At 49.6% G+C, this 25,324-nt stretch overlaps 4 protein-coding genes across 4 annotated transcripts in view; 1 reads left to right on the forward strand and 3 right to left on the reverse strand.

The window, feature by feature from the left end:
- The window catches only part of LOC126576326 (protein DEK), a 4,702-nt gene extending 3,130 nt beyond the window's left edge, over positions 1-1,572 (reverse strand). The window contains exons 1-3 of the mRNA XM_050237548.1: positions 1,431-1,572; positions 479-659; positions 1-398 (exon numbers count right to left, since the gene is read on the reverse strand). The exon at positions 1-398 is cut by the window's left edge and continues 486 nt beyond it. Of these exons, the coding sequence (XP_050093505.1) occupies positions 1-398; positions 479-659; positions 1,431-1,472 (621 nt within the window). The 5' untranslated portion in view covers positions 1,473-1,572. The remainder of the gene's footprint in view (positions 399-478; positions 660-1,430) is intronic.
- Positions 1,573-1,801: 229 nt separating this feature from the next.
- LOC126577024 (flap endonuclease 1) lies at positions 1,802-3,352 on the forward strand. The gene is made up of 2 exons (XM_050238387.1): positions 1,802-2,113; positions 2,190-3,352. Exons 1-2 carry the CDS (start codon positions 2,032-2,034, stop codon positions 3,263-3,265), a joined length of 1,158 nt encoding a protein of 385 aa, XP_050094344.1. The 5' UTR covers positions 1,802-2,031; the 3' UTR covers positions 3,266-3,352.
- On the reverse strand, positions 3,283-6,736 carry LOC126577023 (integrator complex subunit 8). Its single transcript, XM_050238386.1, has 5 exons — positions 6,546-6,736; positions 6,018-6,483; positions 4,959-5,944; positions 3,549-4,891; positions 3,283-3,482 (listed from the first exon to the last, which is right to left on the reverse strand). The coding sequence occupies exons 1-5, from the start codon at positions 6,655-6,657 to the stop codon at positions 3,363-3,365; spliced, it is 3,027 nt and encodes a 1,008-aa protein (XP_050094343.1). The 5' UTR covers positions 6,658-6,736; the 3' UTR covers positions 3,283-3,362.
- A 707-nt stretch (positions 6,737-7,443) lies between these two features.
- Positions 7,444-25,324, reverse strand: part of LOC126579051 (MOXD1 homolog 1) — a 36,925-nt gene continuing 19,044 nt past the window's right edge. Inside the window, exons 2-6 of the mRNA XM_050242275.1 lie at positions 11,928-12,080; positions 9,950-10,236; positions 8,497-9,175; positions 7,894-8,427; positions 7,444-7,824 (exon numbers count right to left, since the gene is read on the reverse strand). Coding sequence (XP_050098232.1) covers positions 7,624-7,824; positions 7,894-8,427; positions 8,497-9,175; positions 9,950-10,236; positions 11,928-12,080 — 1,854 coding nt within the window. The 3' untranslated portion in view covers positions 7,444-7,623. The remainder of the gene's footprint in view (positions 7,825-7,893; positions 8,428-8,496; positions 9,176-9,949; positions 10,237-11,927; positions 12,081-25,324) is intronic.

The following is a 25,324-nucleotide window of genomic DNA, read 5'->3' on the forward strand; positions in this document are numbered from 1 at the left end:
CTTGTACTGCTCCGAGTCGGCCCCAAACTCGAACCCATCGAACTTGCGCAGATTCTTCTTCAGCACCGTCGGCTTACCGGGTGCCTCGTACAGGATCGTGTGCAGCGTTTGCAGCGTCTCGATTTTCGCCTTTGTGATGTTCGCATCGATCAGGGCGATCGCTCCGAGACTCTTGCCACCGGCATCGGCACGGGCAGCTTTGTCTTCGCCGTTGCCTTTACCTGTCGGTCCCTCATCGTCCTCTTCTTCCTCCTTCTTAGCGCCATTACGGTTCTTCGCCGTCAATTTATTGTCTCCGTTGCCCTGGCAACCCGCGGGGGAAGATTCTTTCTCGCCCTTGGCATCGTTTCGCTTACCGTCGACCGACTCTGTGCCATCGGATTTCGACTTTTCGGCATCTACACGGTGGGTGGGGTGAGAACACAGTAAACATTAGTACGTTATGCACGCGTGGCCAGTGGCGAGCGAGCGAATTTACCATCTTTCTCGTCCACTTTGGTCGCCGCCGTCGACGGTGCCTTCTTGGATTCACTCTTTTCGTCGGTTAGTTCAGCGCCAGCCCCGGTAACGGGTTCGGCCTTGCTGTTACCGACGTCGGGTGTATCCTTATCCGTAGCGGCCGGTGTCGTCCCAGTGGTAGTCTTCTCATCATCCTTAGCCTTTTCCCGTAGTGTTGTGTCAGTGTGCAGAGAAAACAAATAGATTTAAAACCTTCTCCAGGACAATTTAAACAACGAATGGATCGACGATAGAAAATCTAAAAAGTAAACACGTGTGGATTCCAGCGCGGAGCAAGTGGAACCCTCCAAAGCAACCCATGGAAATGTGTCACAGTCGGTTACTTAATCACGCATCAAAACACACGGCGCGAAGTGTGCCACGAAACGTATTTGATGCTGGACGACGGTTGGTGGGCAGGCAGCCTTTCGAGCGTCGTTGCCGAAATAACAAACACGACGCTATCATCGGTGGGGATGGGAAAATGTGGCGAAAGTTGTGCCCGCGCAAGGAGGAAAACCTCTTGGCCATCCACCGCCTGCCGCGAGCGAAGGCGCTTTCACTTCCGGACGAACGCTCCTCTCTTTCACTCCACCGTCGCCGCCGCACGCACGCACGCCCGCCCGCCACACTCTTCCATCGTACGCTCCGGGTCCCGGAATTCCGGACGGGGTTCCGATAACCGAACGGAACCGAAAAAGGAAAACGCGCCCAAAAAATGTTCAAACTTTTCTCGGAAAACTGCAGTCGCCGCCCTGCTGGCGTTGTTTTGCGCTTCAGCCCCGAATACGGGGAAGCGACACCGTGGCACGGGAATCGGCAAGCCAAGCGAGTTCCCCCGCGAAGCCATGATGGAGGATGGCGCACCAAAAACACCCGCGAGCACAACCGGATTTTCGTCGCGCCACGGCCACGGCAGAACGCGAACCTACCATTTTCGACTGCTTCTTCTCCTCATCGGCGTTGGCCGACATGTTTGAGCGGTGCCTTTTATCAAAACTTTAACAAATCCTGCCTCCTTGCCCGATGCGAGATAAACATACGAAGAGTTTCGGTTTTTTTCGAACACCAAGGTGCATCTAGAGCTGCCAAGGTGTATCTAGTCATGAAAAAGACTATAATTCCCCAAAACCCCCGTTAGGGTGTTTCTACACCCAGCCAAAATTTGCGCTGCGAGAGCGCAATTGTCGGCAAACGTCAAAAGCTCCATACAAAGTTTGACTTTTGCCGACAATTGCGCTACGAAAACGACAATTTTCGCGCAGTGTAGAAACACTCTACCATGTTGTACCAAGCAGTACCGGGCCGCTACCTTTGGTGTACCTTTTAAACCGCCGGTGAAAGCACTCTTCCCGCCTAAAATCGCTGTAAAAGGGGGAAAATCTTCACATTTCTGCTCTATTCCATGAACTAGACCAACAAACTGCGCTCTGGTCGAGGTGCCCGTTGGAATAGTACGCCAGGAAAGTGCCCGGCTGCTTGTGCGTTACTGTTTACCGTTCGCAGGACACGCCGGACCACCGTTTTCGCATCATGGGAATTAAAGGACTTTCGCAGTTGATCGCCGATGTGGCACCGTTCGCCGTCAAGGAGGGGGAAATCAAGACGTTCTTCGGTAAGCGAAGCGTACGTCCCGGCCCAAAGGCGGCATCGTAATTATTTCCGATTGTTTCCCACTACTCCCGGGCCAGGTCGGAAGGTGGCGATCGATGCGTCGATGTGTCTGTACCAGTTTCTGATTGCGGTGCGCGCCGAAGGGGCTCAGCTGACGTCGGTGGACGGTGAAACGACCTCGCACCTGATGGGAACCTTCTACCGCACCATCCGGCTGCTCGAGAACGGCATCAAACCGGTGTACGTCTTTGACGGGAAGCCACCGGAACTGAAGAGCGGCGAGCTGAACAAGCGTGCCGAGCGACGGGAGGAAGCACAGAAGGCACTGGATAAGGCAACGGAGGCGGGTGCGGTGGAGGACATTGAGAAATTCAATCGCCGGCTGGTGAAGGTCACGAAGCAGCACGCGAATGAGGCGAAGGAACTGCTCCGGCTGATGGGTGTACCGTACGTGGAGGCACCGTGCGAAGCGGAAGCCCAGTGTGCGGCCCTGGTAAAGGCGGGCAAGGTGTACGCGACCGCCACCGAGGACATGGATGCGCTCACGTTCGGTTCCAGCATCCTGCTGCGCCACCTTACCTTCAGCGAGGCTCGCAAAATGCCAGTGCAGGAGTTTCACTACGAGAAGGTCCTCAAAGGTTTCGAACTGTCGGCGGACGAGTTTATCGATCTTTGTATCCTGCTCGGGTGCGACTACTGCGACACGATCCGGGGAATTGGGCCGAAGAAGGCGATCGAACTGATCAACAAGCACCGCTCGATCGACCAGATACTGGAGCACCTGGACAAGAGCAAGTACGTGGTGCCGGAAGATTGGAACTATCAGCAGGCCCGTCGGCTGTTTAAAGAGCCGGAGGTGGCCGATGCGACCGGAATCGAGCTGAAGTGGAGTGAACCGGACGAGGAGGGATTGGTAAAGTACCTGTGCGGTGATCGACAGTTTAACGAGGATCGTATCCGGGCGGGTGCGAAGAAAATACTGAAAACCAAAAACAGCGCCACCCAGGGACGGTTGGATTCGTTCTTCAAGGTGTTGCCATCGGCAGCCGGATCCGCCACACCGAAGCGCAAGCAGGAGGACAAGAAACCACTCGTTGGATCGGCCGCGAAGAAAGCCAAAACCGCGACCCCTCGAGGAAGGAAGCCCAAGTAACGTTCATTAAATCGCTATTGAGATAAGCAATGAGTTATCGGATTTATAATAATAAAAAAAAGAATAATTTTTGTAAATACTGCCCCCTCTGCCGCGTTTAACACATGTACTGCTTGGCCAGGGATCGTAGAAAGCGATTCTTCCGTACGGCGGCGGCCTCTCGCTTGATCTCATCGTTACTGTTTGCGTTCAGCTCCAGCTGGGCAAGGAACGAGCTCTGGAAAGGAGAGAAAGGACAGCGAACATTTAGCACCGGTATCGTGGTGGACCTGGCTATACGTACAGCTTGCAGACGGCGCATATGTTCGCCCTTTTTCTGGTGCCAGTTGACGATGAACTCGAGTAGCGTTGGATCCCAGATGCAGCTGTAGTACGAATCCATCGCATCCGCACTGTTGGCCGCTTTCTCGCTGATGCTTTTGAAGGCGAGCCCATAATCCGGTTCATCGAAGAACTGGCACATGACGGCGGCCTGCACGAAGCAGCCCAGGTTTGAGCTGCACTTGATCATGCGCCGAACCAGCACATCGTCTAGCAGTGGCCGCTGCGCATGCACCGTACAGTATTCGGTACCGGAGATGAGCACCGTAACGTAGCAACGCATGGCCGCCTCGTGATTGTTGCTCACGTACTCCAGATCACCCTTCAGCTTGATCCAAGGGATGTTGTTCGGATAGTAACGGAGCGCTTGGTTAAGTAGCAGATGAAGTGCTTCCGATACCAGCTTCAGGTTGTAGATTGAGGTATTGTTCAGATTGCTAGGCCACAGGAACAGATACTCGGCACTGATGTCGAGGTTCGTTTCATCTTTCAGTATGTTGTGGATCCGCGAAAGTAGCGAAAGCAGAAGCGAGATGACGAGTGGATCTCGTAGCTTTACGATCAGTTGTACCAGTGGGCCATCAGAGGGCAGCTGCCGTTGTCTTGACCCTGGTGGATTGAGAAACATGGGTAGCACCAGTTCCCAGGCTTCACGGCTTGTCTTTTTGGTGCCTTTGAACTTTTCGATGTCGAGGAATGCTTGTGCCAGTGCCGAGCACAGTTCCAGTCCCGGGTATCGCTTATCCGGCTGCAGTTGCAAGGCATTCCATTCGTTACAGTTTAGCAGCAGGGCGGCACAGTGTTCGATCACCTTAGCGTGGGGAACCAGTTCCCCTGTGCCACTGGCAAGCAGTGAGTTCAGGCACTGCTTACAGCTACGTATCAGTGCCTGTTGATCGGTCGGTTTACGGGGCCACTCCTCCAGCACTTGCTGCACCTGAACCAGAACGCCCTCCCAGGCCACCATTTTGCCGAGCTTGGCCACGAGTGGATTGCCGGCTAGTTCAGGGCGTTGTGTTTCGTTCTTCAGCACGGTCAGCAACGTTACGGCCGTACTGTAGTCCTTGCGTGCCGTCAGCTCACGCGCTTTGCCGATGAGAATGTAGGCAAAGTCCTGCAGAAAGCCCCGCTGCAACGGTATCAGTATCTGCTCGAGCGCATACGGTACCGTCCAGCTGGGGTTGATGGTGAACAGTGGCTTCGAGGGATTCGTACCGGCCAGTTTAACCAGCAGCTTGCGCACCGCACTGGCCGAGGTACAGGAAATGAGCTGGCGTTCCAACTGACCTACATCTAAGCGGACATCTAAAAAAAAGCAGGAAAGAACATGGATTAGCACTCTCCAGTATACTTTCTCTCCCTTCTTCCTTACTTTTCGTTTCCGGAATCGTCCAATCGGTCTGCACCGCAATGCCAGACAGCTGAGTATCGGGCTCGGAGCGCTGCTGCCGGTAGTCCTGCAGCTCCTGCTCTGACACTATCTTCGGGTACGTGCGCACGAAGCCCTCGATCGCGTTCCCAAGCTCAGCACCGTATAACGTTACGAGGCCGAAGAAGTAGCGACGGAGCAGCGCTTGATCCGCTTGCCCGAACTGGTCAAACTGTTCGTCCGCGTACTGGAACAGTGACTCGATCAGCTTCGCCTGCTGGTTCTTGTACTTCTGCAAGGCCACATTGCAGCTCAGTATGTTTTCGCCATCCATCACGTACCGGATGATGTTAAGCGCAACGACGGCCAGTTCAAGTTCCTTCTGTTCGACCGGATTACCATCCGTGCTACCGATCGCATTGTATCCCTCGATGTTTAGCTCAAGTAGCTTCCGCTGAGTCATCGGAATCTCACGCCGGATGTTATCTTCCTTCAGAATGACCACGATGTCGGAGTAGTGGTTCAGAATGGATTCATGCAGTCGCTGCAACAGCCCATCCGGTTCACCGGTGACCCCGCACGCCAGCAGGTACGCCTGAAGGGCATCCACATCAACCGTACAGTAAAGGGCACGTGCACCGTCCTGCTCGGCCTCCCGTCGCCACTCGGTAAAGTTTTCCTTGCACAGCAACACGTTCTGGCGTGCCAGCTCGTACCGCTGCACGTACAGATAGTACATGCAGAGATCGTAGTGAATCTGTGCCCGCAGCTCACAGGGACGAATTGGGAGGGCAGAATCGAACCGCTGATGTATGTTGGCCGCATTCGCATCGAGCGGAACGAAGGAATCATACGTGAGAACGCGGAATGCTTGCGGTTCCTGTACCAGCTGCGTGAGAAAGTCGATACTGTGCTGCGTGAAGGGTTCCAGTGCCGACAGAGAGGACTCGTCGCGGAGCGTAAACGTTGCTGGATCCGTAACTGATTGACTGCGGTAGGGGGAAGCAGAAAAGAAAGGGAAGATAGTTGTGCCATTTAGTGGACGAAGCGAAGCGGACTTACGAATGGCCGACGAATGGTTTGGCAGTTTTGATTACGGCTGCACGGAGCACCTGAGCCCGTAGTACCCAGCGATGGTAGAGTGCGAGAGCGAACGTTAGAGCATGCTTGGATCCATCTACACCGGCAGACGGTGGTTCGTGTACGAGCGACAACGGCAACACAACCATCTTCCCGGCCATGATGCTGCACAAATCTCCCAGCAACTGCACCTGGCGGGCCACGGTAAGACTGCGCTCAAGCTGATCCAAATCCCACCGTATAAAGGCGGCCACTTTGAGGGCCAGAATCTTGAGTGCGAGCTGCTTTTTCGTGTATCTGAGTCCATCGGCCGGCGGCAACAGTTTGCCGGCAGCCTCAGACGGTTCTCCGGCCGTCGGGGTCGATATTACGCTGCTGGGTTCGTGCGGATTTTGCCCTTCCGGTACGATGGAAAGAAACTGGGTGATCAGCGCGGTCGGTGAAGGATCTGTAACGGCGAGCGGCAGCGTGATGATCACAGAAGACCGTGGTGCGATTCCGGCTACTCACCGGGATTTGGTTTGCTGAGGTGTTTGGTCAAAAGAGCCGGTTTTAGAAGAAACTCAAACCACAGTATCGTCTCCTCCGACAGGGGCACCGTCCGGGGTTTCAAGAGGTCCATTTCCGGTCAATTCGGCTGCCGGTTTCGCCAAAAAACCACCAAAAAACCACGAAAAGAACACAAAAGTTAGTGGCTGCCGGTTTGTTTACATTCCACTGCTCGAACAAAACTACTCGAAACAGGAACTCCTGAACGCGATCGTATAAACGATTGATTTTAAATTTGATTTAACGGTTAGGTTTCGGTTGGACAAACACGTGCTTTCCTAGTGTTCACGGGAATCCATTTCAGTTAATAAATACTCATACCACCACATTATTTGTTAATCTTTATTGTACATTCATCCGTTTAACCTAATTCCTAGAGCTTACACTATTCTACACGTTTTCTTAGCGCACTCCTTGCGATTACGCGTCCACTCGTTCCCACGGCACACGTTGTGGCCGCGGTGCTGGCCGTAATTTCTAAGAGCATTTAAACATACTTCGTTCGTTCGCTTCGAAAACCTAAAACCCCAAATCGGGTAAAAAGTTCAAGGACGATACGTACACTTTGGCATTTCTACTCGTCCACTGCCGCCCCTCGTACCGTACCGCACTGCTCCGTTCAATGCGGGCGCAGTTTCGGTTCAGTGATTGAGAAGCATTGCATCACCGTAGACTACACAGACACTACGACGGGTCATAAGAAGGCGCAGGTAGTAGTAGCGCAAGAAGCGATAGCGCCACGATGCACTCCGTGACGCGAGTGGTGGAAATAAATTAGGAATCATCGTGCATCGGCCGAGAGCTTACGAACTAACTTAGATCATAGAGAGACGAGTTTGACGATCGTCACGAGAAATAGATAGGGATAAAAAGGGAATGTTGATAAGATGGGTCGTGGGAATGGGGGGGAGGGCTGGGACAATAAATAAGCCATGGACGCTGGAGGAGACTTATGAAGAAATTACACAGCATGTGCGGCAGAGACCAGAGCCGTCTGCGGCCGCTCCTCTTACAGAGGATGTACTCCGGATCGGAGGCATTAGGGTGTTTGCGCATGATTTAACCGTCGGTACAGGATGAGCAGTGCCAGGATGAGTAACTTCGTGCTAGACATACGCTGTGGTGCGGTGGAGGAAGAGGAGTGATGGTGGTTTGAGAGTTCCATAAACAGATGATACGGACACTGGCTGGGAGCCTTCACGAATGTATCGAACGTAGGGTACTTGAATATCTCCGAAGCCTGTAAAGGAACAGAGGAAGAGAAAGGTTAGCTCCGTGCGGATTGCTGAATGATCGGTAGCTGACTTACCACCGAGATAGCGTCGCTCGATACCCGGCAGAAGGCCATGTGCTTCCCGGTAAGTATGCTCTGTTCCACGCGCCGTGTAAACAGTGGTTCCGACCAGGGCAGCTGGTTCAGGTGCGACAGAAAGGTACGATCGTGAAACTCGACCGGATCGGAGATGATCAACCGATTGAGAATCGATTCCCGGTACAGGACATCTTCCTCCTCTGCCACGATACTGTACTCCCGGGCGTTCTGGAGTGCCCGTATGGCGAGCTGGTTCTGCTCGTCGTCCACCTCACCACCGGGCGCAAAGTTTGGGAAGATTGTCGTCGGCAGCAGATCCAGGATGTTGCCGTTGTACAGGAACAGATTCTCCACGTCCGTCATGTTCATCGCGTAGAACTGGAACACGCCGAAGGTTTCGAAAAACTCCTTTACCGGCGTCATGCTGTAGCAACCGGCCAGCTCGATCTTTGGGTAGTAAGTAATGAACGAGAGGCACATCTCTTGCTTCGTTGAGTATCCGCCAAGCGTCGGTCGTCTGCGGCCAACAGTCTGCAATAAAGAGAATGCAATTAAATACCAAGGTACCAAGGAATGGAGGGCCTCCTCGCTGTTCCTTACCTCGTAGGCACAGTCCGTTATCAGATAGTCACCGGGCAGCACATTGGTTTCATTTTCTAGCTGACGGATCTGCTGAAAATTATGATTGTAGTTATCATCCTCCACGATCCGTGGCAGCTCCTTGCCATCGCGCACATGCCGTAAACTCATCTTTCGTCCGGCCACATGTGAGTGCAACGCAGCCGAAACAACGTTTATGCCAGCCTCTGGAAACACCGCTCCCGTACAGGATGGTCCACAGATACCAACATTCCGATACAGCTTCTGACCGGGCGGTATCATTTGCGTGTCCGAAACGGACACTCCCGAGATCATCATTCCGGCATCGTGGCGCCGGACATGGCGGGTGTAGTGAATCCGGAAGCCCGAATGATCCAGCACACGCTTCGCCCGCGGATTGTCGTAGTGCACCTCGAGCATGTAGTACCGGGCGGCACCCTTATCACCGCCGATCGGGATGCCGATGTGCTCGGGAAGGAACTGACCGGATGCACCGACACCCCAGGTCGCCACGGGCGTGATGCAAGAGTCCCAGTCCCGTGGTGTCAGTAGATTGCTGTTGCATACGGCTCCACTGCTCTTGACCCAAACGTCCCAGGAGTTGGGATCGGAACCGGGGTACGAGTTGGTCGAACACTCGAACAGCGTCATGTGGTGCACGAGCGGTTGCTTCGTGGAGCTGGAAATAGAACGGAAACACGAGACAGACACAAGGTTAGAATGGTTTGGAAGTCGTCTGTTGTCCAGCTGTGTGTGCTTTTGGGGTCACTCATTTGACTCACTCAGATAGTCATCTCTGTTAACCTTTAGCTTTTTTGCATGTTGGTCCTATGAGACTTTCCCCCTTTTCTCTTTTGCTGTCAGAATGCAACAAACGCCGTTATTTTTAACTCAGAAATAATTATGCAATCAACCTTCATACAGATGGACTACTTATGAGTTGCAAATCATCTTGAATCCACTATCGGATTTCTACAGCAAAGAGCAATTATATCGCCATAGTTTATGTTAATTCCGTTGGCCAAAAATCGTAACTAAAAACGGCGAAGAGCGAGTTGATTTAAAGATTTGATAAACATGCTGGTGGTGGATTAGAACAGCGCAAAAATTCAGATCCAGTTTAGATAAAAGGCACTTGGCATGAAATCCCCAAATTTGCAATTCAACAGCGTTCAGCCAGCGTGAGCCTAAGCTCCTCTTCACCTACTGATAGCATCTGACCGGACTGGACTGTTTGGTTCTGCAGGTGACATAGTCAACCGCACGCGACCATCTGCGATAGTCAGGGAACAAATTGAAAAACGTTAACGTAGGCTGAGCGTCCGCGAACCGAGGCAGCAATCGGGAAGCGCAATCTTTCGCCCCTGCGCGTTTGATGATTTATCACTTAATTTGTCCGTGCGTCCGTTATGCAAATATGCTTTTTCTATCTTATTAGATGCTTCTCTATTACCTTTCCTTAGTCAGCAGCGCCTCGTAGCCGATGATGTGATGCTTTTCGCGCAGGGTCGGTGCCTTGAGGATTTTGCACCAGTACAGTGTGTCCATGCTGGCGTCGATGGAGACATTCTTCACTGTTACGTCCCACTGGCGCAGATCTTCTCGCTGATCGGTCGGCCGACGGAACTGCGGTCCGAGGAAGTGGATCGAGCGGGCCCCACGATTTTTGCTGTGCCCTTTTAAGCTACCGGCCACCGGATCACGGTCACCGTACGACCACAGGACCTTCATCGTATCGGCCTAAAAATGGACGAGAAGATAACATTTTGATTAACAAAGATTGAAAGAATTCAACAAGTTCCTTTATAATGTTTACTTAGATTAAAATAGTATCTTCTTACAATCGGTTTTAAATCGAGTTTTTGCAGAGTAAATTAAATCTTTAATTCAAAAAGATGTAATGAGCACCGGTTAGCCGGGGACGGTATCGTTTGCAGCGACGGACGGTGCTGTCACTGCGTGTCTACTCGTCTTATAATTATGCGGAGGCAAAACCCCCCAGGAAGGAAAACTTTTAATTTTCCACACCTTCGCTTCCGTCCATTGACCTCCCTTTCCCGACGGGTTGAACCTTTCGTTAACCGTTTTATGGAGCGTAGTGGAATGTTTTTTTAATTGTGCAGACCGTGAGGTCAGGACAGCGAAAGCAAGCAACAGGTTGGAATGGTAGATGGCAACAGGTCATACGCGCGCTGTGCTGTGGCCATAACGAAACACAAAGTGGGAAAAAGGGAATTTTCCGAATTTGGGAAACAAAATGAAAAAAAGAGTCTGGAATGGGAGGACAATGAGAATATTGTGAGGCAAAAGTTCTTCGTCTTTCATGCTAAGAATGGATCACTAATTGCTATTCTTAGGACGTGGGATGTGACCCGCAAAATGCTGTTGCGTTGAGAGGTAGTTCATTTCCGTTGAAATAACTAATTGTTGTGGATGTCCTCAAGGGACTTTTTGGGCGTTTCGATCAGAGGGCATCCCTTAGGAGTATCCCTTACACTAGCTAGAGCGTGTCGTGTGCTTTGGTCTGCACGAAAGGGCGCTGTCTTTGTTGTCTTTCTGTGTTGGCGATATCTAATTAGTACGCAAAGGTCCTTTAACCCGACATTCGTTCGCATTTATTTCAAAACGCCTGTTCTACTACAGCAACACAGCAGTTGAGCGCAGTTGAGTTCTCAAACAGGCAGTTACAGTAACTGGTTGGGCCCTATTATGCAATCCACATTAAAAATACCCGTGGGTACATAACATACCGGCAATTAGAGTGGCATTCCTATGGATAGCAAAACTCGTAGCTATGCCATACCGGTTCACTATTCATCCTTCAATGGTGCTTCGCTGTGCAATGTCCTGTGGGGCCCCGGATGGACACTATTCATGGTATTTTTAAACAGGACACTCCAGGAAAAAAAAAACTGTGCGGTGCGCAAAAGACAAGTGTGTAATGTGGCCCCGTTTACTGCGCTAGCTACTCTACAGACTGGCAGCAGCAACCACTAGAATCCGAGTTGGCCGGTAAGATGCTCGAGAAACTCTGAGAAGACCCTGCGAGCATGGTGAGGATGGTTGGAAATGTGATAAGATACTTTAAAAAACATATCCGCCGCTCGTTCACACCGGCTGCAGTGTCGTGCACTCGAGCGACAAGGCACCAGCATCTCGCCCGCTGGTGAAGACTCCGCTCGGTCAGCGAGACTCCGTGTGCGGTGCGTTTAAAAGCGATTTTTTTCTTTCTCTACTCGTCTGGTGGACATAACGATGAGACATGAGATGCTATGAAAACGGAGCATGGTATCCGAGATATGCGATGGCAGTGGCCGTTTTATATCCTTGCTATTTGGAGGAACTTGACGACGTTAATCACGCCCGCACGAGACAGTTCCCCACAACAACCCCGTACCCGTTCCGTGGAGATTGCGCACCGGGATACTTACACCAATAATTATATCATGAGGATCGCAGGTCTCTAGTGCCCTCCGGAATGTAACGGAGGTGTGCGTCAGGTTTTGGAATCCACTCTCGATGTGATAGTTCTGCGTATCATCCTGCACCGGCATGTGGTGGTTATCCTTCGAGCCGTGGCAATCCTGTGATGAAAAAAGTAGAGAGCAGAAGAAAAGCGTAAGCTCGAATGCATTTGTGGGGTTTCCGAAAAGAATCAAAACCGGAATGAAATGCCGCAACTAGGTCACACTCAACCTGCATCCGATGGCCGCATGATGAAGCGGAGGAAAAGTGTATGCAACTTGAGTGGAACAGTTGGTGGAATCCCGGGAAAATCTAATCACGAAACATGCGGAACTACACATTGGAGTTTTTTGGGAATGGCAATCAAGTTCTCAATTTAGCAGCGTCGATATGGAATTCTGGACACTGCGATTGATCAAGGAGAACCAAATTAATGTGAATTGTGAATGAGAGAAATTTTTGGAAAACAACGTCCTGCGATGGGGTGATCTGTGATCAAAGGCTTCAGATTGGGTTTCTAATGAGGTCGCTATTAAACACGATTCATGTCCATCGTTCATCCAGAGAGTAGGCCGATTATACCTAAAGATCCGCCATTAATAACTGCCCTCAACAGATGAGGGAACCACCGTTATGCTGAAGTTAATTGCTCTTTCAGCGATGCTGGTAGTTTAAACTAACATCTTTTGGTCTATGGTTCATCCAATTTGAATCGTTAGAAATCTGAGATTGGCTATCAAGCTCCTTTTGAAGGCGTCAGAAGGCAACTTAAAGGATAGGATGTATAATCTTCAACCTTACGCGTTAAAGCACAACTCCCTCGTCGCCTTTGTCACTTTGTACATTTTCTCTGTCCTGGCATTGGTTGAACATCGTTTGAGCATTGCTTTTGTGCTCCGCTACGTCGTTTTCCACGCCGCTACACGTTTACCAACCCATGTAGATGGTAACAGGATCCATTTCAAACCGGGGAAAAAAAAGTTTTCCAATAATTGCACCAACGCATTCGCTGAAAGTGGTGGGAAATAAGTTTCCGTTATGCGTTCCGTACGGTTGAAAGGCCTCGCACATTCGTGGCACCGCACAGGGCGAGTGTGCTGGAAAAGTTTACCGCCAGCTCGGTCCACGTGTTTGTGGGCTTGGCACGATGAAAACGTGTCCTTCGAGCGTAGCGAGTGCCACTGATTTGGTGGCTGGTGGTGTTGCTGCTGCTGTTGGTTGGCAAAGTTTTTTCTTCCCTGCCGTCGCGATATGCAACAGGACAACGAACCGCTCGAAACATTGGATAATTCTCGGAAATGATTGAAACGGGTCGTAATAAATGAATGAAAAAAAACAATAGAAGTTGTGTTTTGTAATGTGTACGCCTCCTCGCTAACACGGTCAATGTTTCTGTTCTGTTTATTTGCCTCATTGCGTGCCCAAGGAAGCGAGAATCTTTCGATTGCGTTGTGCTTCTCGATAGCGTTTGGAAAAACGGGAAATCAGCTCCTTACGAAACAAACCGTTTCAGGAGGTTGAACTTTCACCGTAAAAGGGGCTTGCCGGATGTGGCTTTGAGTATAAGCTTCCCGGTTCGATGTCCTTCCCGGGGGCCTAACGTTCAATTCGTTCAACTTCTCGCCACGGAGTGTGGAGTCGAAAAACAAATTTGTTCGTCCTAAAGTATCCTCTACATGGCTCCACCACACCAGGAACCACAGCAGGTGGTAAGAAAAGTTTCTTATTGATGCGAAGGCGCTGGTCGATGCGAAAACCTATAGGCTATCGCTATCGGAAAACTTCGTTACCGAAATGCTTTGAGGCGAAGAGATGAGCGAGATGTGGTGGTTTTATGTGGAGCTGTTTGTTGTAATTGATGATGTTTGAATTTACAGCGAGATGTCTTATCCCGGTGCGTCCTCTTCGTGTAGATCGCAAAAACTGTAAATCGAATAAATTGTCCTTACCATCTAGTTGTTGAATGCGTACAAAGCTAGGAAGTCTACCGTTTATGAATAATTGAAAAGGAAAGTTCTTTTCAGTGCGAACAAATAATTTTAGCAGACTTCAAAGCATGATCATTCGGGAGATGCAACATTAATTGGCGTCATTGCAACATTGGCCACGCGAACGACAGTAATGGTGACCAAGGGGCTTTGATCTTAAATTACGATGATTAAAAACGAAACAGCAGCTTCGGGTGGGTAACCACCAATACTCTTCTAGTTGAAAAACAGACAATGTCCGCAATGATGATATTTGTGGTTCGAATGGTTGCATTGGGTATCAAAATGTGACCTACTCGTTCTGTTCATTCCGTGGTATAATTCCGTTCCACTGCTGTCTGTGCTGATTGATTCCGCAGTTCCTGTAGTACTCAACACGTTAGGAAATGGTGCAATGGTGATTCGAAAGAGTTTTATTTTTTATTTTGCAATCGCGCAATGTTTTTCTGGTGTAAAATCTAGTTCGTATCGCTATCCCTGACATAGTACGCTCTATTACGGATTCCGATTCAAAAACATACTTTACTTTAGCGGAGGTTAAATTGCAACCACCACTTACCACAATATAGCAATGCTTCTGCGGTGTAATGGATACGATAGGGCACTATTTGTGCTAACAGAAACCTTTTGGCCGCAGCCCTTCCTTGTTCCGTGAACCATCATCTGAATACCGTGTCGTAGTCCGTGCCAAATGGAAGGAAAATTCGAGGAAAAACCATGAAAACAGCGAAAAGAATTCTTCGAAAACACTATTGGAAGGCAACTCGTGCAGGATATTTGGTTACCGGTTACAGGGAGCGGACAAGCCGGATGTGGAGTCGGGGTGGTGACCCACTAATGGATTTTGGTTGAATGACTGTTGGCACCAGGTTACGGTTACGAACCCTATCGAACTATGAATGAAAACGGATGAAGATGAAGCAATAGCAAAGAAGGAAGAGAAGCGGAAATAGGTGTTTGCTTTCGGAAGCTATTTGGCCAAGATAACACAACACTTCGATTCTGGATTCCATGTTGTGACCGTGATCGATTGATTATGTTCAGAAGTTGAACATAATTATGACTCTACCACATTTAGCTGCAATAAACAACATCACGGTTTAATGTGATAAAATTTATCATAAAAAAAATCCAAGAGCCCGTCATTACGAAATTAACAAGATCAATGCGGACTCTCAATCATTGTATTTTGGTTAAGTAACTCTGTCTCGCATCATCATATAACACACCCCACGATGTACCCAGTGTAGTAACAGTATGGCAGGACGAAATGGCTCAAATCAAAAGCGTAAAGCCCATTAGCGAAGCTTAACATTACGTTTTAATTAGCGCGTATGAAGAAGGATGGAAATGAGTTGAGCTGGTCTCATTATTGGCACACACATATACGCGCACCGCAATGATGTTGGCCACAGATTAAAATTTCACATTAAAAGAACATTTATTATCCACCCGTGAGTCCGTGAGGAAGGGATGAGTAGGAAACCATCATTCACAGGACGTTTGCCGTTTACACCGAAAACATGCGGATTACATTGAAACGAAGCACGAGCTCCAGTTTGCGAGCTGCATCCGGAACAGGAAGTATCGGATTCAAGGCGCCAAGGGTTGGGTTGAGTGAAAAACAGGGGCCAGCACACGGATTGGGATGCTGTGCAACTGCAGAACTGCTCGCTCGCCTAAAATGGCATTCCATCACGGCCTCGCTGGTCCTCGTGCTTCGCGCTTAATCCCCCATTTCGATTTCAAACACTCGAGTTTTTGTATTATGTGCAGTGCAGTTGTGTCCTCATCCGTGTCCTCATGCATCATATAAGCGCCTGTTCGTTCATTCGTTCGGAACAGCATGGCCTCAATGAAAGGCGCTTGCCATCGTTCTCGCCTGCCGCTAATCGCCCCATTCATCCGTAGCTGAGCGGTGGTTCCATTCAAAAAGTTTGCTCGCAATTTGAGCTAAATCGTTCGTAACCGGGGGCACTTTACGCTTTTAGCTAGAACCTGTGTGCTAGGGAAGCAATTTTTGCTTTCGTTTTTGTAGGTTACATTAAAGAAACCGGTTTGGAAATGATTTTTCAACCGGTTTTTGGGGTGCTTTTGGAGTGAAATACGTAAAATACATAAATTGAGCAGAGTGCAAGAGCATAAACCAGTGGAGTGCAGGAGGGAGAAGGACGAATTCACGAGATCTGAATTAAGATGGTGCATAAATAGTAGAGTTTGCAGGAACAATTTCCAAAGATTATCTACATCACCCGGAGCGTACAAAGAGGAGCACTGCAGTAGAAAAAGTCTGCTAACCAGCCAGCTCAACTGCTAATTCAATAATCTAATCCTACAAATCCTTCCAGGTGAGCTGTTCAGCGAGCACATGGTTCGTAACGTAATTTGGAACCAACTCAGAGAAGATGGCACGAACCACGAACCAACGGACGAATCTTCTGAGCTGAGCCGAAAAAATGGAAAAAAACGAAAAGCGTAAAGCAAAGATCTTGAGAATGCTGGCCACTGATTGCGTGATTGTCGTCTTCACTCCCAGCAGCAGTAGCAGCACCTCGCAATCAGTAGCGAGCCGAAAATGTGCAGCTTGCATGCACCTAAATGCTATCATCACCGCAGCGCAACGCAGCGCAGCGAGTGCGGTCGTCGAGCGACGAGATCTCTTATCGGAACGCTCCGGGCGACTGCATGGGGCGTTCTGCCGAAAATTGGTTCGCCCGTTCGCCGGGTTTCGTTGCCTGCGGGGCCACGAAATTGCACTCGAAAAAACAATTGGCCATGATTGTGGCTGACGGTTTTACCTCTCGTGGCACGTACATCCTTGCATGGCTGCGATCACTGCGCAGTGCGTTGCCCAAGTCTAATAACAATTTATCAAAAGAAACTGGTTGGAAAATTGTTTAAAAACGGCACCGGGAACGGAACGGAACGCTCGCTGCGTCCATCCATCATCCGGTTGTGAATGATGGAGTTTTGGCGTGCTGGCCACATCCAATCATCGGGTTCGGTTTCTTGCATTCGGCGTTCCTGGGTCTCCCAACGAATTCCGTTCCCCTGTACCCCCATGCGGACAGCGCGTTATCACCATGAGGGCTTCCGTGGGAAGGTCTCTAGGCCGAGAAGATCCGATAAAGTGCCTCTCGCTTCTGTGATAAATGCCGCTTTTGTCTTTAAGCATGGTCACGACGGTTTCCGGGGGTTTTATCAAACCAGAAAACCAGGAAACACAAGCTGGCACAAACTAGGCGTGCGTGCGCGCGCGGACACAATATGCTTTCGAATCCCCCGGTGGCTGGGTGATACCGGAGCTACATAAATTAAACTATGCTCCAGCACACACCGAGACAGACAGAGGCCATTCCTGTTTCCGGGCGTTTTTGCGCCAGGATCTTCCTTTTTGGGGGGAGGGTTCGCTGTTTCTGTTGGTTGCTGACAGGAGATGCCAAAGGCACAGCTGTGCGTACGCCCGGTATTGGTATTGCTTCCCGGAAGTCCGTGGCCGGGGGCCATATTTGCATTATCATCATCCTGGTTTTGTGGAAAATATGATTCAGTCCTTTTTTTTTGTTTGTCCTCTTAGCCATTTGTTTCCCCGCGGGGGTGAGAGTTATCCATCATCCCGGAGTGGCCAGAGCAGAGGACCAGAGTTGCTTTTATTGCTTTCCTGGTGCAATCGTTCGTTCTCTGATTTATTCCCGTGTCCAATCAGACCATCAGTGATGGCTTGGTACCTTTGGCACCCGGCTTGAGTGAAGATTGCGTTGGATTTCATTTGCTAGTGTGCTTCAGCTCGTTATAAAATTGTAAAAACGCTTCCATGTGTTAGTAACCAATGGCTTGGCCAACATATCCATCCCTTGTCCCTGCCTTTAACCATATTTTGTTTTATTAAATTTCCCCAAACTCAAGCTGCTCGTTATTCGATCTGCATCGTGAAAGAACAAACAGGAAAAAATACTCCCAAATCAGCAAAAGCTTCGGATCACTATGGCGCTCACCGCACTGAACGCTTCCGAACTTCACAATCCCAATATTGATTTTTGGGTTGGTGGCTTCGGATTTCCGGATGAATCCATTTCACCATCCCTTCCGCATGCAGCAGACGCGCAACCCTTTTGGCCGCTCAGGGTTATCTGATGCTCAATTATTATTTCGGAAGCTGATCGGGGCTGAATCCATCCGGGGCGGATAAGCAATCAGATTAGCAACACGCCGGGCAATAGCACATGCTCACCGAACGTCCAATCGAGTCCGGGACCCAATAAAGGGGTATGTTTTTTCGGCAGCCAGTGATGGGACTTTGAAATTGCGCATCGAATTCATTTAACACCGCGATTGGGCAAGCATTGCGGGGAACACAATGGGAAATGCCAATTCCCCAAAAGGCATGGAAACGGCCCTGCAGCTGGTTTAATATTTGGATTCGGAAATTTGTTGCAAATTAGTTTAAATCGTGTGTAAATATGAATTCAATCAACCAAATCAACCCGCTGTGGGACCACTGACCATGCTGTTAAATTTACCTTTTTTGTTGCAGCAACTATAGAGCCACAGGAAAAAAGCTACATCCAGAGTTGGTGGTGTTATTTTGTTCAGTTGAATAATATTTTCATTCACTCTACCGAACACCCAGCACGGAAAATGAAATGGAGCTCACAAACAGCCACAGAGTGGCAGAGTGAAACTCTCGCCGTTAAAAAAACAACATCATACAGAACACAATAACACTTTCATTCCAAATGCTGATGAATTTCAGGGGCGGACACCGTGAGTTGAGCGGCAATTCGGAACTTCATTAAACTGAAATCATATTTCCCGTCCACCCGTCCATCGCCAGTTTCAAGGGAAGGTTCGGTGCGAAAAAAAAAAGACGGGCAGGTCAAAAGCAGGGATAACAATAATTATCCATCCTCCAGGATCTCGTCCTTCATCGCTTTAGCGAATGAAATGAGGGAAGGGAAGGGAGAGGGGGGCAGTGTAGTCAATTTTTTTCTTCTGGTTGTTGGCGAAATGAAACAAATTCTATTTTAAGGCCAAGCAACCGTGCTCGAGCGTTGTTCGTCGTCAAATTTGGGAGCTAAATTTCGTTGTTACGACGATCCTCTATTTGCTTCGCCTTCCTACTGCCGGAAAAGTGAGAAGTAGAGAGCGAAGGAAGGCACGCCACGGCCACGAAAGGTACAAGGCTCTGCTGCCAGCGGCCAAAAATATGTATCTTCATCGTTACCCTTCATCGAACTGTTTTTTGCTTCTTTCTGGGGAGAATCGTTATGCTGGTACTATGTGCCCATGTTGCTCACCGGGAATGGCCCTGGATGATGGGGTTATTTCGAACGGTCATAAACACACTCCCCAGTTCCGTCAAACCGTCAGCAGGCGAGGGGTGTTGTAAAAAACGTGCAAGTGGCAGGTTATTATTTTGCCTTCCTGGCGGGACTTCCGGCTGGTTTAATGCAGCCCAACATGATGACGTTGTCGCGCACGTGGTTCGCTTTTAATAATTTCACCTGGGAAGATCAATCAACCCCAAACCCCTTTTAGCACCAAGGGGACAAGAACAAGTGGCGTGTTCCGTTGCGCAAATGAACGTCTCTAGAGAAAGACAAAGGACTTTTGCGCCGCAATTGACTCGCCTTCATTCGGTTCTATCCCCAATTCAACGATCATAGCAACCCGAACCGAAATCCTATGGAGATGAGCGTTGAACCGGAGAACGGTGCGAACGCGTACAAAGTGTACAGCCATGCAGTGAAAAGCCGTTACCGGTTCGATGATGATGAAGAAGAGAAGAACCGAGAGACATTTAATTGCCCACTCGGAACATCCCAGGTGTGGCCATGCCCACCGACACGGGCCGTACCAGGAATGTATTGCCCAAAATGAAGGGCATGCCAACCGGGGTGCCAACCTACGCCCCATCGCGAATCATCGCGATAAGGGCAGGCCAAGATCAACCTGTCAGTGGGCTCGGGGTGCACAATCGATCAAACCTGGACCGTATAACGGTGCTTTCGCGGTATGGCGGTCAGCATGGGGACCGCAGTGGCCGCTTGTCCTGTCCACTAGTGCCACGGAGAAAGGCCAACCGATCCTGCCCGCATCGCTCCGTAATTGTACCAGTTTCCAGCACGTAGCGGAATGGAAAGCGAGAAACAAGGACTATTCCTCGCACCACCATACGCCCGGTACTGTATCATTAGGGTCACATTTGTTTCAACCATCTCGACTCCTCCCGCCCAACCATTCTCTTCTGCATCTCGATCGTTCGGGGTCGTTAAAATTACACGAATCGCTTTAATGTATTAATTAAAACAAATTCACTCCCCTAAAATGGGACGCCTTTTCGGCCCCGGGGGGGGAGAACTTGGAGAACACACTCGACCTGTTTTCGGGATCCATTTAGCGGGCTTGACCCAATGAGCTCTCCACTCCGAACGATGAACGATGGTCATGCTTTAGCGGGTGCCGCAAATCGGAAAATATGAGAAGAGCGGAAGAGAACACAATTATGACCATGATAAGCGAGTCCAAAAGATGCTCTCGAGTGCAGTAAAAGTGCATCGATGGGGTAGTCACGGAATCGTACGAAAACGAAAACTTCTCGTTTTTTTTGCTCTCTCTCTCTCCCGCGAGATTCGTTCAGTTATGTCCGAGCGGTCTGTGGTAGGATGCTCATTAAAAATTTGAATTGAAAGCGTGGCCACGGGGAGGAAGGAGCGCAGGAACAACGCAGCGAGACACTACACGGAAGTAGTTAGCCGGCGAACGCTGGTTGGGTCCGGTGGTTAATTGTGGCATAAATTTAGACCAGTGGTGGTTCGCCATCTTTGAAGTCAGTTTCACAATCAGTTGAGTGGAAGTTTGGCAAAGCCTTGCGATAAGGGACAGTTTTTGAGAACCGTCGCCAAACTTTGTCACGGAACGGATGGAACCTTTGCCGCAGCCACAATGGGGCATTACCGCATTTTTGACGTTTGTGGAACTACTTCATTGACTTTGTCGCTCGAATGAATATGTGGTCCCGAGAGTCAGTGAAGATCCAATTACAGTTTAACAGATAAGCGAACCCGGCCCGGTCGAGGTCTACACATTCTCATCCGGTTCTCGAAATCAATCTGATATTCACGTCAAAAGACAAAAGCTTTGATGTGGGTACGCAGTCCCTGAAGCTTCCGGGCGTTTGGTACCGTGCCGGATGGCACCGGTTTTTAAGCAAATGGAAGTTGTGGACACGGCTACAACCTCCCTAAAGCTACCAGCATGGCCAGGCATCCCTCCAAATGGATGTTTTGGGCGTCGCCAATCGATTCGAAGCGGCACCCTTTCCGGATCATTGAAACTGATACTAGAGACACGAATTCAGGACAAGATTGTGTGCAAATTTGTTCTCGTTTGCCCCCTCGTTGGAGTTTCGTCGAAAAGACAATATCTGATTCGATCCTATTCCGGGTGAGATTGGATTTACGGCGTCGATGGGCTTGGTGCTAATGCGTGGCACCGATTTGGATTCCAGCACCACGGTTGCCGGTGTGGTTCGGGTGTGCGTACATCGTTGACAGCTGTCTATCGGAGTGCACAGGTGACTAGATGTCGCCGAGCAAAAAAAGAATCCCAGCAACTGAGGCGTTGGTTACTGCGGTTGTATGGAAAGTGGAACCGTGAACTGCCGGTCGGTTCTAAGTCCTATTTCTGGACAGGCATGTCAAACGGGGCGGTTTTTGTGCCCATTTGTACTTAAAAGCCTGTCTTGGCTACGCTCTATGAACTCACATTCTGCGCAGGGAGTCAGGCGCTATCAGGATCATGCTGGAAACGTTTAAACCTTAAAAGCCATCAAGGTATATATTTTTGTCCTTCGGCGTAAATAAATCGTCGGCTCGACGTTGTCTGAGCTGTCGGCAAGCCACTGTGGAAGGGAAAACGATTTATCGCCCTATCCTGGAAGAGTACGTGATGTTCACACGATGTCCCCTTCCGCTTGCCTTGTACCGTGTGCCCGTCGATGGAGACGCCCTGAACGCAGGAATTCAATCACCTTCTGTGGTATGTAGGCGCCTATTTTTGGAAGGATTTGGAGAGGATGAAAGCTTTGAAAGATGTGTTTGGTGACAAGGGCGGTGCGTGAATCAAATATTCGATCTGTGTCGATTTACGGTGACATTTGAATCCGAGAATGTGCGGCGGAGAGATAAGATTATGGCTCTTTGAAGAGACGACAGAGCATTGACAATTGATTGAATAATTGATTTAACGAAAATGCCATCTTTTTGTGGTTGCAGGGCAAACGATGTAGCGACAGTAGCAGATTGCTGGTTATGCCCGTTCGTTAGTTTGTGTTACTCAGTGCAGCGATTTTTCCACACAATCGCTTTCAATTCATGCAACGCCATTCATTGCTACTCTTCATCGCTGACATTATGGCTTCCATATTTTACAAACCGCTCAATCCGTATGTTCTCCGCGGTTTGTTAAATTCACATTCGATTCGCCTCAGAAACCACACATACATTGTCCCATATATGTGTCTGCTGCGGCCACAGCTGCGGGTTGTGACATCTTACTCTTCATTCTGCTTCAGTCACACTGGATGACACTCATGCGTCACACCGCAACCACTGGTGACACTTGCCCCTTCAGGCGTAGAACCTTTTTTCATCGCTCGATCTTTATGCTTCCATCTTCCAACCCGAAGCCAGCCCGTTCAGTTGTTTCGGTTCAGGGGCCACCACGACCTACAGCACAGGGAACCCGCCGTTGGCGGCCATTCCACTATTCTTTTCGGTCGCCACAGTGGTCGACGATGGAGAACGAGAACGCCGAGAGGTACGAGAGCTGTATGTGCACTCATTCATACCGTTGGCCGCCCCGTGGTTGTGAAGCATATTTCCGGTCCCCGGGGGCCGGGCTGTTTCTGCTTTATTGTTGCCAAATGATCTCCGGAGTGTACCCTTGTCTCTCTCTCTCTCTCTCTCTCTCTGGCGTGCGCGTTGACGAGCTGGGAGCTCATCGCGAAAAATTATGGTTCGACGCCGGTTCTCTGCCCCGGTCCAGTGTGCATAGTAGCATCATTTCGGAACCGTCACGTACGGTGGCTTATTACAATGCCACAGTTTCCCTCTCTTCATGGGTCACCCCGCGGCTCTTTGAGGGCATGATTTATGCAAAATGTAAAAAACCCAAACCTCACAATGAGTCACACAAGGGTGGTGCGATACTTGCGATCCCAGCAAGCGTTGAAGGAGCAGAACGATGGGCCGGATACCTCCGGAACATCACTACACTGCGCTGTTAGAACGCATGCCCATGCATAGCCCCCCGGGGCGGGGACGATGGTTTCGCTTTCCGATCGTACCCGGGCCTTTTATCACCCTTTCCAGATCGCATTACGGCGTAACATCCTGCTGTTTGATTGTCACGGGTCTCCGATTTCATCGTCAATTGTGGTCGTTCGCTTTGAGGTGGTCGCTGTGGCGGTGGTTGCTATGGTACCAACCATGCCTGGGGAGCGTAAAATGTTTACTGCCTGGCCAGGTAGTTGGGAGCTGGAACGACGTTTCCACGTATCCGCTGATTTTTCCTCAATTAAAGCACAATCATCATAAAACAATGGTCGCATAAAACTCCCCCGGGGGTTGCGTGTTGGGCTCGCGGTAATGTTCGATTGATATTCGATTATTCGAATGGCTCCTAAACAGCATGTTCGCGCTGGTTTTTGAATTACGATTACGCGCGACCTGGGGACTCATGATAAAATCATTGCCTCATTCCGCCTGTCGCCACTTGCGCCGGAAGCAGGTCACGCACGCGTTGAGGCGAATGCGTAGGAACGGAAATTACTCATAAATTGTTCCATATCGATTGCAATGTGTTGTTCCATCGTCATTCCGTAGACGATACCTGTAATGATGATGATGATGTACTAAACATACACTTAAATCCATCCAGACGCGCATCCATTCTCGGACAGCCACAACGAGCATCATGGGTATTATCGACCCTGCCTGCGTTCGATTGCTACTCGCGACAAGGTCGCGATCGACGTTAACGAAAGCGAAAAGTCCTATTTGTAACATGAACCGGAAATAACAATTTATCAATCTGTTAACTCTCGAGCTCCAGTTATTAAATTACGCTCAGCAGCAACGCGTGCACCAAGGAATGGCTCCATTTTCGTTGCTCCTGTTGCATGATTTACAATCCGCACGCGAGGTGACCGTGATTTTGGGGTCCGTCTCAAAAAGAATTTCGATTTATTATCCTGTCACGCTTGTCCTGGAAACCAGAGTCGGGTTTCAGCTGCCCGGAACATCCGGACACGGAGCACGCGCTCGGTCTTGTCGAGCGAGCACTCGAAGGAAGCGAGATGTCCTGTTTTTTCATTTTTTTTTTCAGTGGAATGCTGATAATCGAGCGAGCTCTTGGAGGATGCGGCAAACTTTTCAGACTTTCCCTTCTTCGGCACGGGTGTCCTTGAAAAGCCTAGCGAAAGGTATGTGCCGTGTACTTGGGAGACAATTCGTCTCCAAAGCCGGGCCGCCAGCAGCTGCTGTTGGGTGAATTATAGGCGGATGAGCGCAGACAACGTGTCAAGAGAATGGCGTGTCTTTAGTGGCCCCATGTGCTACGTTACGTGACGGTAAGCATGTCGATAAATAAGTAAGAACTTGTTGAAAGCCGGGTCCGAAGTTATGTGTCGTGTTTGTAATACTTGTACAACAATCATTTGGGGGTTTTAGAACATTTCCTAGCACGTCCAACTGATGGGTTTCCCTGGAAGCTGCGTGACTTTGAACACCCGCTCAAGCATGCTCGTGACAGGATGATAGAAAGTTTTTCTTTTTACCAATTAAAAAACAACACAAAAAAGGGGGGAAAAGTCCTTTCCGTTGCTCATCGTTGCACGTTTAATTACTTTTTTCCATTCGTTCGTGTGTAAAGTGTAAGCTTTCAACAAATTGCGACATTACCAAGCTAGCGACGGTGGCATTAAAAATGAAAACATTATTTCTGCAAAGTGTTCCAGCGAACCGCGAAGAGAAAAAACAGGCGAAAGAGTGATGAGAGTAAAGGGGAAAAACTAAATCCCTTCGGAACAGTCGCATAGACGCTGTGGGGAGATTCGGATTCGAGGTGCGAAACAATGGAGTTGGATTTTTTGTCCTTGCCCTGGGTCCAGGTGATGCGCGTGTTCTCGGCAGACGCAAAGTCCAACTTGGGTGCACTCACCACCACCACCAGACAGTGCGTTCTGATGGAGTGACTGCAAACCTTCTCCCACAAGATGGTGGTTCCAGTCATTACAAATGCAAGCTTAACGCTAACTAAGTGAGAAGCATTTTTCCTATTCCACTCGTACCGACTCGTTCATTAAAAGTCAC

Source organism: Anopheles aquasalis, chromosome 3 (assembly GCF_943734665.1).
Source record: "Anopheles aquasalis chromosome 3, idAnoAquaMG_Q_19, whole genome shotgun sequence".
NCBI classification, from domain to species: domain Eukaryota; kingdom Metazoa; phylum Arthropoda; class Insecta; order Diptera; family Culicidae; genus Anopheles; species Anopheles aquasalis.

Bases quoted from the DNA above. Each gene is read 5' to 3' on its own strand.
- LOC126577024 (XM_050238387.1), top strand. From the start codon at position 2,032: ATGGGAATTAAAGGACTTTCGCAGTTGATCGCCGATGTGGCACCGTTC. The intron at 2,114-2,189 runs GTAAGCGAAGCG...CTCCCGGGCCAG, and splicing joins GGAAATCAAGACGTTCTTCG to GTCGGAAGGTGGCGATCGAT.
- LOC126577023 (XM_050238386.1), bottom strand. From the start codon at position 6,657: ATGGACCTCTTGAAACCCCGGACGGTGCCCCTGTCGGAGGAGACGATA. The intron at 5,945-6,017 runs GTAAGTCCGCTT...CCCCTACCGCAG, and splicing joins AAACCATTCGTCGGCCATTC to TCAATCAGTTACGGATCCAG. The intron at 3,483-3,548 runs GTACGTATAGCC...TCTCCTTTCCAG, and splicing joins ATATGCGCCGTCTGCAAGCT to AGCTCGTTCCTTGCCCAGCT.